A 15652-nucleotide genomic window follows, 5' to 3' on the forward strand; every position below is an offset into this window, starting at 1 on the left:
ATGTTTTTAACAGTCATTGCTTAAATCCATTATTTCACTGGGAGTTACAGATTGTGATAGTTGTGTTCTATCATTCCTTCATTTACCCAAAATAATTCTAGAAATAAATTTTCTCTTATATTAGTCAGCAGGGAGTGCCATAACAAAATATGACAGTGTGGGTGACTTAACCAATAGACATTTATTTTCTTACAGTTTGGAGACAGGAAGTGAAAGTTCAAAGTGCCAGCAGGGTTAATTTCTGGAGAAATCTTTCTTCCTGGCTTGTGGATGGCTGTCTTCTTGCCGGGTCCTTACATGGCCTTTCCCTGTGCAAGCAAGCACATAGGGAGAAAGAGAGCTTTGGTGTCCCTTCCTCTTTATAAGGTCCCCAGTCCTATTGGATTAGGTCCACAACCTTGTGACCTCATTTAACCATAGTCACTTCCTTAAAAGCCTCATCTCCAAATACAGTCACATTTGGTGTTAGGGCTTCAACGTAGGAATTGGGTGGGGGACCAGGGACACAACTCAGTCCATAGTATCCCTCTTCAATTATATACTTACTCTGAGGTACCACTTATACAGTAAAGCTGTTTCTTTTTGTTTGTTTGTTTGTTTAAAGTGGTCTTATGAGTCTTTAAAGGAAGTCTGGTTATAAGAATTTTGTTTAGGGGCTTCCCTGGTGGCGCAGTGGTTAAGAATATGCCTGCAAATGCAGGGGACACAGGTTCGAGCCCTGGTCTGGGAAGATCCCACATGCCACGGAGCAGTTAAGCCTATGTGCCACAACTACTGATCCTGCACTCTAGAGCCTGCAAGCCACAACTACTGAGCCCACATGCCACAACTACTGCCTGCCTAGAGCCTGTGCTCTGCAACGAGAGAAGCCACCGCCATGAGAAGCCCGCGCACCGCAATGAAGAGTAGCCCCCGCTCGCTGCAACTAGAGAAAAACCCGTGCGCGGCAACAAGGACCCAACACAACCAAAAATAAATACAATAAAATAAATAAATTTATTTTTTTAAAAAAGGAATTTTGCTTATAAGACTAGACACTGGAGATGGCTTGGGTCTCACTGGTTCTCTGACTGCCTTCCTGCCTCTGACTTTTGTGATAACCGTGTACATTAAATTCTTACCTGTGAAGCATTATCCAGATGGAAAATACTTTTTTACCCTTCACTCTTTTGTTTTCTCCGTTTAGGAGGAGAAGAGACGCAGAACTACATGCAAAGAACCGTAAGAACTTATTTTTGTCTTTATACAAAGCAGATCATAATATTAAAAGGGTTGTCCTAGAAAGAAAGATAAAGGGGCTTTTAGTGAATTCTGGAGCAGCCTTAGCTTTGTATGTGATGGAGTGTGAGCACAGGACCGAGACGTTCCAATTCTGCCGTGTGAGGCAGATCCCCTCCGCGTGGTAAAGACGCTTATGGCCTCATACCTTGCCCCTTACGCAGCAGCTGCTGCTCATCTGTGTCTGGTGGATCAGGTATAACTTTGATGGCAAATTCTGATATGTTGTGAAATGACTAAAAAAAATTCTTCTGCTTGGTTCCCAGAACTGAGAAGAAAATGGCTCGAACCAAAATGGCAGTAGTGTCCTCCAAGGTAAACATATATCTGGGAGTAAAACTAGTTGTGCACCACTAATGCGATTGTTTGGGGCTGGCTCTCTGAGCGCCGTTTGTGTTCGTGCCTCCACAGACCGATCCTCTGAAGTGCATTGAGTGCGGACAGTACCTGGATGACCCCGAGCTGAGATATGAACAGCATCCCCCTGACGCAGTAAGTTCCAGCTGTGGTTTTAGCCTTATATTGATAGTTTCCCGTCTCTTGTGTCTCTAGTTAATGGTCAGTGTCTCTCAGGTGGAAGAGATACAGTTGTTGACAAATGAGAGACTGTCCATCTTTGATGCCAATGAATCTGGCTTTGAGAGTTACGAGGATTTTCCCCAACACAAACTGACCTGCTTCAGGTAACTGATACGCCTCTACTTTATCGTAATGGGGCATTTTCCTAAAGACACCTAAGTTCTTAATATCCTAGTGAAGTTTTTAACACCTACTAACCTGCAACATTTCTTAAGCTGCTAACACGAGATAAGGGCCAGAAAGCTGGTAGACGTCTGGTAGACGTTTGCTGGTGGTGATGGGGTGGGTGGGCGGGTGGTTACACCTCTCCCTGTTAGCTCTTGAGCAGGTGAGCATCCTGAAGCTCATTCAGGTGAGGGCCAGCTATGTGCCAGGTCCTGCACGAGGTGTTACAGATGCAGCACCTCAGCTCCTGGTCTCATGGACGCAGAACAAAAGTTAGGCCTGTCAGGTAGTAACACTGTGACAGATGTGAAAAGCATGGGGAGCAGAGGGTGGGTGGGGGAAGGTGTTTAGAATGCAGGAAGGCACTGGAGCAAAGACCTCGGTGGCTTAAGAACAAGCTGAGGGGATAGTGAGGGAAAGACATCCAGGAGAAGGGATCAGCAAGTGGAGGCTGGGAGGGGGGCACGTTGGCTGGGAAGACTAGGTGAGAGGCTGTGTGGCTGGAGTAGAGGGACTGGGGGTGAGTGGTAGGGGAACAGGGGCCCGGGGAGGGGCCTGGATCCCTCAGGGCTTTGCAGGCCGTGGCAGTGATGCCAGGGTCTTGGGTGTAGAGGTCCGTGGCATCTGGGCTGTACCTTTGGAAGGGCTCAGACGAGCCTGTGAGTGAGCAGAGTCCCCGTGCTCTCCAGCCCACTTGGTTACGTTTGGTCCCCCTCACTGGAGGTGCGTCACTTTGCTTCTTGTGGGAAATGGCTTGGCTCCAGGACCAGCCCATGTCTCCTTTCAGGCCTTGGCACGAGCTTCTCCGCTCCCTGGACCAGAGAATAGTAGGGGTGGGTGGATTGCCTTTTGTAACCTCAGGTGGAATCATTTCTGGGCAGCCTTTCCGACACTCCTGCCCCACAGTGGGTTGGGGGGCTCTGGGCCCAGGGAAACCCCAGTATGTTTCTCCTGTAGTACTCTGTACACTCTCTGTGGTTGGTGGTGTCTCCCACGCTCCACGATCGGGATCCTGATCTGTAGTGGGATGCTGGCCATCTACCAGCGATCCCCTGGCTCAACCTCTGCCTGACAGCACAGGTGAAACGTGCTGTTGGCATTGCTGATGTTCATGGCCTCATGCTTCCCTGTGGCGTTCCTGGGGCAGACGTTCAGGAGAACCAGGGGCTGGGGCTGCTGTAGTCAGGAATGTCAGGGCTTGGGGTCTCTTGGCCACTCCTCAAGAATAGGAGGTTGGGAAGGTGGTAGTAAGAACACACTTCCTAGGAATGACATGCCTTTGTAGCATCAGGCCATTGGAGCCAGACCACCTGGGTTAATTAGGAACTCTGTTTACCTCTGGTACTTGGGCTGAAAGTGGCAGGTGGAAACAAGCCCTTCCTGTGAACCAGTGGGTCCTGCCCCTGCCTGGGACTTGGCACTTCTCCCTGGTGTCACCTCTACTGAGGGAGCGTGTGGACAGCCCGTCAGGCTGGGCGCTGGATCCTCTTCTGTGCGTCCACGGTGTCCTGCCCTCCCTTGGTCCATCTTTCCCACATCTTCAGGTCCTGATGGCAAGGCTGTGACCCGTGTCTGCCTACCATGCCTGGTAGGGGAACTCCACTCAAAGTGGTCATGTTTTAATTTTTTAAAATTGTGTGAGAGTCCAAGATGTGGATTTTTGGCTTCCAGGGGCCTAGGTGGTGGGAGTGTGGTGGTGCTCTCAGACCTGCACGGATTCCACGTGACCTGCTTGGACTCTGAGGGGTAGCACGGCACCTGTGGCCTCGAGGCCAGCACGAGCAGGTTCATAAACAGAGCCCACCCCAACCCCATGATTTCCTCAAGTTTGGCATCCTGCTTAATGATGCACATTCTCTCAAATGTCAAGGAGCATCTCTAGGCAGTAGATGCCCTTAAACTTGAGGCTGAACCCCCAGAGGGAGGTGGAAGTCCCTCCTTCCAATGTCCTTGATGTACCTCACCTTTTATGCTGTTGTATAATGTGCTTCATTTTAATTTTGTTTAATGAGGTGAAAGTCACATAGCACAAAATTAACCATATATGATATGTTATGAAGCAGTAAATCCACAGGAACAAAGCAGATTAGTAGTTGCCAGGGGTGGGGAGGGGATAGGGAGTGACAGCTCAGTGGGTGTGAGGTTTCATTTTCAGCAACAAGAACATTTTGGAGCTAGAGGGGATGGTTGTATAGCTCTGGGTAGGATGTGTTTGAGAAGCCATTGTTTCTCAACTAGCAACTCACCGAGGGAGGGTGTAGCAGGTGGTGCCCTTGTGAGATTTCCCGCCATCCCACTGTCAGTCTCGCTGACCTCTCCACATTGCCTTTTCAGACACTTATACTCTTGATACCCAGGTAGGCGAATCAGGTAGAAGCTGTTTGGGTGAAAGATCAGTGTCCTGAGCCAGTGTTCTGGCAGCCAAGGAGACAACTGAGTCTAGGGACTGCACGTAGTCTACCTTGTGTCTGAGCTTGACTCTGTACTTCAGCCTGCCTTTGGTCAGCTGGTAAATCCACTCTGTCGCCTGTCTAGCGTGTACTGTAAACGAGGTCACCTGTGCCCGATTGACACCGGCCTCATTGAGAAGGATGTTGAGCTCCTCTTTTCTGGTTCAGCAAAGCCAATATATGAGGATGACCCGTCTCCCGAAGGTAAGTGGCAGGTTCCAGGTTGTTTGGGACAGTTTACAAACAAAACTGAGATGAGAGCAATATTCAACTGGAACTGTTGCCTCTTAAAGTTAGGGCTGGAGACTGGGCTGTGAGCAGCTACGAGCAGACTCTCTCTGATGGCTCCAGTAAGGACTGCCCGGCTTGGCTGATAAGAGGTGTCAGCTCAGGTGGGCACTCAGTGCCACTTAACCCTCCTGAGTTTCTCAATTTTTTTTTTTTTTTTTTTTTTTTTGGCGGTACGCGGACCTCTCACTGCTGTGGCCTCTCCCATTGCGGAGCACAGGCTCTGGACGCGTAGGCTCAGCAGCCATGGCTCACGGGCCTGGCCGCTCCGTGGCATGTGGGATCTTCCCGGACCATGGCACCAACCTGTGTCCCCTGCATCGGCAGGTGGACTCCCAACCACTGTGCCACGGGAAGCCCCCCTCCTGAGTTTTTGAGAGGCATACTCTTAGTCTACTTTACTTTCAGGAAACTTTTTCCCCCCTTTTAGGTGGTGTTAATGGCAAAAATCTTGGTCCAATAAATGAATGGTGGATTGCTGGCTTTGATGGAGGTGAAAAGGCTCTCCTTGGCTTTAGCACCTGTAAGTATGTGACCAATCGTGGACTCTTCTGGGAGCTGAAAGGGGCCTTCGCTCCTGTCTTTCATGGGGCTTGGTTGGGTTCTGGGAAGTATCAGGCTCTGGGAAGTGTCAGGCTTACATGACCATGTGGAAAGCATGTCAGGTTTGAGTGGAATGGTCTCTTTTTTTTTTTTTTTTTTAAGATTTATCATTTACTTATTTTTGGCTGCATTGGGTCTTTGTTGAGGCATGTGGGCTCTTCGTTGTGATGCGTGGGCTTCTATCTAGCTGTGGTGTGCGGGTTTTTTCTTCTTTAGTTGTGGCATGCGGGCTCCAGGGCACGTGGGGTCTGTAGTTGTGGCGTGGGTTCCAGAACGCGTGGGCTCTGTAGTTTGCAGCATGTGGGCTCTAGTTGAGGCGCGTGAGCTCAGTAGTTGTGGCATGTGGGCTTAGTTGCTCCGTGGCATGTGGGATCTTTGTTCCCTGACCAGGGATCAAACCCGCATCCCCTCCATTGTAAGGCGGATTCTTAACCACTGCACCACCAGGGAAGTCCCTGGAATGGCCTCTTATGTTAGCTACAACTGGCCCTGGAACTGACCCTCCGGTATAAAAGCAGGTCATGTTCTTGAAGCTGAAACCCAGACTGAATTCCAAAAACCAGAATCGAGCCAAAGGAAAGCCGCTTGGCCAGTCTCCGTCCTCTAGCTGGCTCAGACAGGCCCCTTCTGAATGAGCTAACTCTGGACTGTACTTCATGGTTTTTGACATTTGGGTACAGAATGACTCTTAGCCTCTTCTGTAAGCCTCGTAGCCTCATCCCTGCCCTTTGGCCACCGTAGCTGCCATCAGGTTCAAACTGCTCTCTTAAACATCTGTTCACTGCAGCATTTGCCGAATACATTTTGATGGATCCCAGCCCAGAGTATGCACCACTGTTCAGCGTGATGCAAGAGAAGATCTACATAAGTAAGATAGTAGTTGAGTTTCTGCAGAACAACCCTGACTCAACATATGAAGACCTGATCAATAAGATTGAGGTAAGAGGTTTAGGTTATTCACAATATGGGATTCACACCTATTTATATGAGATGTGCTAGAAAACATGTTCAGAGTCAGCAGAAATTGTTTGTTTGATTTAGACCAGTTTTGCTTAAGCCTAAGGGAAACTTCTGATTTTTTTTTTTTTTTTTTTTTTTCCTGAAAGACCACTGTTCCTCCTTCTATGCTCAACCTGAATCGATTCACAGAGGATTCTCTCCTTCGACACGCCCAGTTTGTGGTGGAACAAGTAGAGAGTTATGATCGGGCTGGGGACAGTGACGAGCAACCCATCTTTCTGACCCCCTGCATGAGAGACCTGATCAAGTTGGCCGGGGTCACCTTGGGAAAAAGGTAAGGATGCAGCAGGAATGAGACTGAAGACGTGAGACAGAAGGCAGAGCATCCTGTGTGCTCTTCCCAGCCTGCTAACACCATGGAAACTCTCTCCCAGGCGAGCTGAAAGGCGGCAGACCATCCGGCATCCTGCCAAGGAGAAGGACAGAGGCCCCACCAAAGCCACCACTACGAAGCTGGTCTACCAGATCTTTGACACTTTCTTTGCGGAGCAAATTGAAAAGGATGACAAAGAAGACAAGGAGAATGCCTTTAAACGCCGGCGGTGTGGCGTCTGTGAGGTAACCTTGCCTGCTCCCCTTGTAATCTCTGAGGAACTCACTTCTGTCTCTTTCTGGCTTGAGATTCTCACTGCTCAAATGTGACCCCTAAAACAGAAGCTAGAAGAAAGAGTTAGTGATCTGGGGGGACTTGCATGTCTTCTGGGATGGCTGTCAAAAGAGGCGTGCTCTGGCACTTTGCCATCAGCACCACTGTTGTTGCAGAGGAACCTGGCCTTCTGGGTGCCTTTGCTCTGGCTGCGATCCACTGTGTCCTCAGGCTCTGGTGTGAGAGCAGAGGGGGTGACTGCCCCACAGACCGAGGAGCCTGCCTTGTTGCGTGGCATCCATTCCCTGGGAAAGTGGGGACTTTGTCCAGCCTAGCTCTGAGGCCTGAGAAGACCTCTCTTACTGAATTTTTTAATATATATTTACTTCACTCTAGAGGAATTAATCCCCCTAAATCTATGACCAAGGGATCGGGTCTGTTGGGTAGGCCATAAAGTTCGTTTGGGTTTTTCCATCCAATCTTACGGAAAAACCCGAACGAACTTTTTGGCCAACCCAGTATCTTGGTATCTGTTTGACTTAATTTGGATGAAAACTTAAACACAAAAATACAGCAGCTGCCTTCAGAACTGCCCTGCATTCACACTGGCCACTGACTTCAGAGTGTCTCCTTTGTCTTCAGTGGCTGCCCTTAAATAGGGATTTGCATGTCCTCGCCATTCGTGTTGTGGTTTTACTTTATTTCATCTAGCACATATGTATCCAAGCTTTAAAAACGTAAACCGGAATCTTTCACAGCTGTTATTATGTGTGTTTGTTTCTTTTTCAAATTGTATTCTTGCACATTTTTAATTGAATTCTCATAATACCCCAGTAGGCGAGTCAGATGTCTCCCAGAGACAATGTTAACATGACATATTAAAAGACATCCAGAAGCCAGGAGTAGAAGTGAGCTGGAACGCTCCTTACTGTGGTGCCCCCAATTCTGTGACTAATCTTTGTCTGCCACATGACCTTCAGTATCTCCGTGGGAGCTGTTTGGAGGTCACACTAGTTAACACTTTATTCCATAATATTTCATTGTGACTCTTCCAGCTTATCCCTCAGTGATGGGCAACTTGATATTCTAACGAGGCTTCCTGTGACTCTTCTTTCCTTAGAAGCAGAATTGCTGGGGTGTAGGTCATGTACTTAACTTTGATCTAGAACAGTGTTCTCCAGAGTGGGGTCACCAAATTATCCTTTGAGCAGTGCGAGTTCTCGTTTCCCCACACCTGTCCCAGCACCATGTGTCAGGCTTAACCTATGCAAACCTCGTATCTTGTTCCTAACTCTTACTTCCCTTACTTCTAATGAGGTTGAATTTACAGTTTTTAAATTCACCAAAAACTGGTTACCAGCTGTTACTAATGACTGTTTGATTACTTTTTAAATGTGTTTTAGATTTGTCAACAGCCTGAGTGTGGAAAGTGTAAAGCCTGTAAGGATATGGTTAAATTTGGTGGTAGCGGAAGGAGCAAACAGGCTTGCCAAAAGAGGAGGTAGGTTTGGCCAACGCTTGTTCTTGAAATGGAGGAAAATGCCAGCTGATGGCAAATAGGCTTTGTGTGGGACAGCTGGGTTGACAGGTACAGAGCAGGCAGGGTCCCTTTGTCTAGCACTGTCACCAGGCCTGTCCCTGTTTTCTAAGTAAAACACCTTCAGTTGGTTTTACCTTTTTTTTTTTTTTTTTCTGCCTGGGCCGAGAGGGTTGTGGGATCTTAGTTCCCCGACCAGGGATTGAACCCGGGCCCCAGCAGTGAGAGCACAGAGTCCTAACCAGTGGACCGCCAGGGAATTCCCAATTGGTTTTACTTTTAAAGAGGACCTTGCTTATAATAACTGACTTTGTAGGTGTCCCAACATGGCCATGAAGGAGGCAGATGATGATGAAGAAGTGGATGACAATATTCCAGAGATGCCATCACCCAAAAAGATGCATCAGGGGAAGAAAAAGAAGCAGAACAAGGATCGGATCTTTTGGGTTGGAGAAGCTGTCAAGGTAATCCAGGAGCAGGCTCTCAGTCGTTTTAGCGCTGCCCTTCTGAGAAGCCAGTTGTCTCGTGGTATCTCGCTGCCAGAGGTCTTAAGCAGCCTGAGCCCTGCAGCTGAGAAACCTGCCCATTTGTCCCGTGAGCGGAGCAGAGCTGGCTGAGAGGCCGAGGCCTGTGGTCAAGCACCTGAGATGCATTTTTTTGCTTGTACACCCAAGGACTCAGTTTTCCTCACACTCCAAAATGGGCTTTTAAAAATAGATATATCTATTTGTTTTATTTATTTATTTTTGGCTGCGTTGGGTCTTCATTTCTTTGCACGGGCTTTCTCTAGTTGTGGCAAGTGGGGGCTACTCTTCGTTGTGGTGCACAGGCTTCTCATTGTGGTGGCTTCTCTTTGTTGGGGAGCACGGGCTCTAGGCACACAGGCTTCAGTAGTTGTGGCACGCAGGCTCAGTAGTTGTGGTGCACGGGCTTAGTTGCTCCATGGCATGTGGGATATTCCCGGACCAGGGCTCGAACCCGTGTCCCCTGCTTTGGTAGGCAGATTCTCAACCAGCACGCCACCAGGGAAGTCCTCAAAATGGGCATTTGATACAGTTCTTGGGGTGTCAGGCTGGTTCCCCTTCCAAGCTTGTTTTGAAGAGAGCCTTCACAGTCCTCTCTGGCCTAGGAGTAGGTGTTTGGAGGCACTAGCAGACGGCCTCCCGGGGGTTCTGTGGTTACCTGCCTGTCTAAGGGTCAAATCTTCTACCAGAGCTGGAGAGTGAATGTCATCTCAGTGTTGTTCCCTCGATGTCCATAAGCCAAAGATGGTCAGTTCCCTCAACAAGTGTGAGGCCTACCCTGCTGGATGCTGCTCTAGGCCTAGGCATAACTAAGCCCCTGCCTGTGACACATGTACTGTCAGGAGGGCGGGGGGCAGGAAGGGTGCTGGGGCCACAGAGGCTTCTTGGTGGGGCAACATCTGAGCTGAGACCCAAAGGTTGAAGAGTAGCCAGTGCATGGAGGTCTGGGGAGGAACCAGAGCACAGGCGCTGAGGTGGGACCAGCTTTCCTTGTGGGGGAGAAGGAAGGAGGTCCGTGTGGCTAGAGGTGTGGGGAGTGGGGTATGGTGCTCTTACAGTTGAATGCTAGGATCCCATTTGCTGGTGACACAAGAGGGCAGAGGTGGTGATAGAGGGATGTGAGTGGCCTTTGCTGCAGGCTTCCAGCCAAAGAAGTTGGATGTTCTCTATAGTAGCCAGGGGGGTAGAGCTCACGGCTTCTTGGAGAAATTGTTATGAGTGATACTTTCCTATAAAGTAACAGGAACACGCAGGTCAAGCCTAGCACGGACCTTCAAATCCATCCTCACCTGAAATTAAGCTCTTGTTTTCAGACTGATGGGAAGAAGAGTTACTATAAGAAGGTATGCATCGACTCGGAAACCCTGGAAGTGGGGGACTGTGTTTCTGTTATTCCAGATGATTCTTCAAAACCACTGTATTTAGCCAGGTTTGTGTTCTTCCCTCTGCTTGACTTCAGCCCACACTTTCTGTTGAGTAAGTAGGAGGTGCCTATTTTGTAAGAATAGCAGCAGCTCTTAACCCTATACTAAAACCGAAAAATACATGTCCCCCAAGGAGACTCGGTCCAGATCTGCCGGTCAAGTTAGAACTTTCTTCCCGCCCCCTCTTCTGGCTCCAGGGTCACGGCACTGTGGGAGGACAGCAGCAACGGGCAGATGTTTCATGCCCACTGGTTCTGTGCTGGGACGGACACGGTCCTCGGGGCCACATCGGACCCCCTGGAGCTGTTCCTGGTAGACGAATGTGAGGACATGCAGCTTTCATACATTCACAGCAAAGTGCAGGTCGTCTATAAAGCCCCGTCGGAAAACTGGGCCTTGGAGGTGAGTGTCTGGTGCCCCTTGTGTGCCCCTCCTCAATGCGTGGGGTCATCATGGCTGACGGCAGCCTCGTTCGTCCCTAGGGAGGCGTGGACCCTGAGGCCCTGATATCGGAGGATGACGGAAAGACCTACTTCTACCAGCTTTGGTATGACCAAGACTACGCAAGATTTGAGTCCCCTCCAAAAATTCAGCCCATGGAGGACAACAAGTACAAGTGAGTGCTGCGACTGGGCTCCTCGGGCCACTCCGTTGGTGCTCGAGGACGCCATGCGTCTGCACGAACCCCTCGAGCTTTTCCTGTGCTTCTCTCTGCTGGGCTTGCTTTCCCCACGTCTTCTGACCGTCTTCCTCACCAACCAAAGACCAGCCTGACTTGGTTGCAGTGGCTGTGAGTGTGCGGACAGCCTGGTGGGGAGTGACCCTCATGAGAAGCTGTCCCATCCAGGGACAGGATGTGTCTTTCTGGGTTCCTCATTGTCTGTACCATGGATCTTGTGTCTTTTCTCATAAGTGAGATCTTTGATTCCATTTTATTCGAACTGGTGGGTGAGTGCTTTTAGGGAGGCTTGCTTCTTAAAAAATGTTTAGTGCTCCATGTCTTCCTTTCTAACCTTGGTACGTCACTTGTTTTAACTAAAAGTGGCAGCCGGCACCTCCAGAGCGAGCAGTGTGTGACAGTAAGGCTGACAGGGCCGAGGCTAGGAGGGCTCGCTGCGATGCCTCTGGTGTTTCTCCAGTCAACCTGGGGCTGCCTTTTGGCTTGATCTGTTTTTAAGGCAATCTGTAACTCTCCTTTGAAGGGTTTATTCATCAGAAATAATGTTGAATTTTACCAAATACCTCTTCAGCCTTTAGAGATAAGAGCGTGAGCCTCCTCTGACGTTTTGAGTTCCTGTCTTTACCACTGTCTGCGTTATCGCTCGTGGTGGATTCTTGACCGTATTCTAGATGGTTTGTTAATGTCTTAGGATCGACAACTTAAAGTGGGGTTGGCTTGTCATTTTCCTATTTTGTGTATCTCTGGGCTTTGGTCCCAAATAAGTGCTTTTAAAGTGTGAGCATAAAAGTGCAGGAAAGCCAGTTCCCCCTAACATATGTAAATCCTTCCTCTTGGTCACCAGAGTCTGGATTAAGCCAGTGGCAGCTGCTTGTAGTCACTACCAGCCACTTAAGGGCCTTTGGTTTCTGTCCATCACTCCTTCAGGTTCTGTGCAAGCTGCGCACGTCTGGCTGAAATGAGGCAGAAAGAAATTCCCAGGGTCATGGAGCAGCTTGAGGACCTGGATGGCCGGGTCCTCTACAGCTTAGCCACCAAGAACGGCATCCAGTATCGATTGGGCGATGGCGTGTACCTCACCCCCGAGGCCTTCACCTTCAAGTGAGTGCCCCTTGCTGCAGTCAGGGCCAGGAGCTCTGGGCCAGTACAGAGCTGGCTCCACAATGTCCCCCACCCCGCAGCCCAGTACCTGCTGCTGCCAAGCTGTCACAGTGTCATCTGTGGTGAGCAGACATTATCCAGCCTTCCAGTGCAGAGCGTCTGTGATTCTGTGGCAGTGAAGCTGTCTGTGAAAGAAGTCAGACAGAGAGCCTGCTGGCTAAGGAAGAGAGCACTAGGGTCAGTGGTGGGTTCCTGCCCAGCTGGTCATGGCAGAGACCCCCTCCCAGTTCCCATCTATCAAGTGGGGAGAGGAGTACCTTGCCTGCCAGGCCCCTAAGGAATAAGTGAGTTAAAAGAAAGTGGCTTATTACTTCTTGGTAAATGGGAATTGCATCAAAAGACTTCTGAGACTTCCCTGGTGGCACAGTGGTTAAGAATCCACCTGCCAGGGCTTCCCTGGTGGCGCAGTGGTTGAGAATCCGCCTGCGGATGCAGGGGACACAGGTTCGTGCCCCGGTCTGGGAGGATCCCACATGCCGCGGAGCGGCTGGGCCTGTGCGTCCGGAGCCTGTGCTCTGCAACAGGAGAGGCCACAGCAGTGAGAGGCCCGCATACCACCAAAAAAAAAAAAAAAAAAAGAATCCACCTGCCAATGCAGGGGACACGGGTTCGATCCCTGGTCCGGGAAGATCCCACATGCTGCAGAGCAACCAAGCCCACACGCCACAACTACTGAGCCTGCGCTCTAGAGCCTGTGCTCCGCAGCAAGAGAAGCCACCACAATGAGAAGCCCGCACACTGCAACGAAGAGTAGTCCCCGCTCGCCACAACTAGAGAAAGCCCACACAGCAACAAAGACCCAACGCAGCCAAAAATAAATAAAATTTAAAAAAGACTTCCACATCAGAGGATCGATGCTCTTCAGGGAAAAATCAAAGCCACAGATATTGTCCACACTTGATCCATTCCTTGTTCTTTCTAAGAACTAGTGCGTGGTTGGATTTACAGCCAACATTTTCTGAGCTTAGTCAGCTCAGTTTCCCGACTTGCAATTCCATTTTCCTCGAGTCCTAATTGGAGTCCAGTCCCCAGCCTCCATTCAGTCACCGTAAATTACAAAACATCGGTCCTTCCAGACCTGCACAGTGAGTGTGCATCACGCCCTTTAGCTCCAGCGTTTGGCCTCGAAGGGGAGGACTCCCTGTAATGCTGTCTACCAGGTGCTCCTGGCGCAGCTGAAGTGAGAGCACAGGGGTTCAGAGACACCTTTGGAGCCTGTCAGACTTCAGGGGGTCTGACGGGAAAGCACAGCAGCTGCCTTCCTGAACTGCAGTCTTCAAAGTATGCAGCCCTGCGGTCTTGGCAGCTTGGCATCTGATTTGATGGCCTGAGTTAGCCGGTACGTGGTCAGGCCAAATTCGGCTTGCCTAGACCACGCGTCTTCTCCCCACGCCTCTCCCGATTGCCTCTGGGTCGATGTCTCAGTCAGAGTGTAGGATATGCCATGGTAACAACCCTAAAATCACAGAAGTTTACTTCTTGCCTGTACTGTGTGTCCATTGTGGTTCAGGGGGCTCGGACTGTTGTGTCGCTCAGGGACCTGGGCTGACAGAGCCTCTGCCTTCTCAGGAGTTGCCAGTCTGAGGCAAGGGGAAGCGCGCGGAGGCTGTCTTGGCAGTTCAGTGCTCCTGCTCCAAGTACTTGTGCGCCACTGCTGCCCGTACTTGTGGAGCTGAACGAATCACGTGCCAGGAAGTACGGTCCTGCCCTGAGCCTGGGAGCGGGGAATACCTGAACAGCCTTAGCAACTATACCCAGAGCACAGATGGAGAATACCCATTTTAAAGTGTGGGTGAGATTTAATCTCTAAATCTGTTCTAAGGGTACTTAGCTGCATTAGTTTAAGGTGTTTGAAGTTAAGTGGTTGTTGTCACTGCTCAGTCATGCTGAGGCTACTTTTTAAGGCTTCATGTTCAGTCACTCATAACGGTTGCTTCTCTGCAGCATTAAGCTGTCTAGTCCTGTGAAACGCCCACGGAAGGAGCCTGTGGATGAAGCTCTGTATCCAGAGCACTACCGGAAGTACTCTGACTACATCAAAGGCAGCAACCTAGATGCCCCTGAGCCGTACCGTATCGGCCGCATAAAAGAGGTCTTCTGCATCAAGAAGAGCAACGGCAGGCCCAACGAGACCGATATCAAGATCAGAGTCAACAAGTTTTACAGGTCGGTGAAGCCTCTGCCCTTCAGGGGGCTCTGCCTGAGGCGGGGTGGTGACAGCACACACACAGTGGCGGTCTAAGAGTTGGGTGGAGGTATCTGTTCTTCCAAGTGTTTCTGATTACCTGGAGGGTACTGAGGATGACTACAGCTACATCTCACAGCCCTCGCTTTCTCTCTTAAAGCTGCAGAGCTTTGTCCAAAAGAAATCTGTGAGCAGAAGTCCAGAGTGTGACAAAGACAGGCATGGGATGTCCTGGGCTCTGCCTGAGGCGCCCTCAGAACCCTGAGTTCTGTCCGTGTGTTCTGTCTCAGAACACTGTCCGTGTTCCGCCCCCGCCCCATTCCCCATCCCTCTGTCCTTAGGCCCTCTTCCCTGTTCTGGGGTTTCTCTCTGTCCAAGGTCTTGGCTCCACTCAGTCTTTTTCTGGGATCCTAATAATGGTTAGGAGATAACTTGAAACTAATCCATACAGATAGGTCTAAAGTTGCTCCATGTCTCAGGTAATGTACGTGGAAGATTTTTTGAAGTCTTTGCAATAATCAGTTGAGTAATGAGAAAGAACAAGGAATCTGGCTGTTATAGGCGAATGAAGGCAGCTCTAGACATGCTTTTTAACAGACCAGCAGCTGGTCTTAACACAGGACAAGTTGTCTTTTGGGGCTACACTGGGGGCGTGAAGAGCAAGCAAACCATTAGTTGAGTTCATGGCAACGAATCCCACTTAGTCTGCGGTTAGTGCCAACTAAGGGGGTTAGTAATCAAGGTGACTTGCCGGGGTGGGGAATGGTCTTTACCCACCGATCATCTGAGCACTTTCAGGAACGTGCCATTTACTTGCCTGTCAGCTCGAGGCAAAAGAGCTAACAAAGACCCTTGCCCTCACAGGCCGGAGAACACGCACAAGTCCACCCCGGCGAGTTACCACGCAGACATCAACCTGCTTTATTGGAGTGACGAGGAGGCTGTGGTGGACTTCAAGGCCGTGCAGGGCCGCTGCACCGTGGAGTATGGGGAGGACCTGCCCGAGTGCCTCCAGGACTTCTCCGCCGGCGGCCCCGACCGCTTCTACTTCCTTGAGGTGGGGCCCTGGGCTCACTGGAGGGAGCACCTTGGGGTCAGACACAGCCCCCGAGAAAGCGGTTTATCCAGAGTACGAATCTGTGACATTCAGGTTGTTCTGGAATTTAACACTTT

The 15652-nt window shown here is 50.1% G+C and overlaps 1 protein-coding gene across 6 annotated transcripts in view; it reads left to right on the plus strand.

Moving 5' to 3' along the window:
* The window catches only part of DNMT1 (DNA methyltransferase 1), a 43343-nt gene that overhangs the window by 21079 nt on the left and 6612 nt on the right, over positions 1–15652 (plus strand). For all 6 annotated transcript variants that reach the window (XM_059059817.2, XM_059059818.2, XM_059059820.2 and 3 more), the window contains exons 13-29: positions 1187–1221; positions 1545–1593; positions 1690–1770; positions 1852–1961; positions 4558–4676; positions 5191–5283; positions 6151–6302; positions 6470–6657; positions 6758–6941; positions 8373–8470; positions 8823–8970; positions 10344–10459; positions 10652–10856; positions 10937–11070; positions 12061–12234; positions 14239–14460; positions 15344–15536. In XM_059059817.2, coding sequence (XP_058915800.2) covers positions 1187–1221; positions 1545–1593; positions 1690–1770; positions 1852–1961; positions 4558–4676; positions 5191–5283; positions 6151–6302; positions 6470–6657; positions 6758–6941; positions 8373–8470; positions 8823–8970; positions 10344–10459; positions 10652–10856; positions 10937–11070; positions 12061–12234; positions 14239–14460; positions 15344–15536 — 2301 coding nt within the window. The remainder of the gene's footprint in view (positions 1–1186; positions 1222–1544; positions 1594–1689; positions 1771–1851; positions 1962–4557; positions 4677–5190; positions 5284–6150; positions 6303–6469; positions 6658–6757; positions 6942–8372; positions 8471–8822; positions 8971–10343; positions 10460–10651; positions 10857–10936; positions 11071–12060; positions 12235–14238; positions 14461–15343; positions 15537–15652) is intronic.

The sequence above is a fragment of the Kogia breviceps genome, chromosome 4 (assembly GCF_026419965.1).
Source record: "Kogia breviceps isolate mKogBre1 chromosome 4, mKogBre1 haplotype 1, whole genome shotgun sequence".
NCBI lineage: Eukaryota > Metazoa > Chordata > Mammalia > Artiodactyla > Physeteridae > Kogia > Kogia breviceps.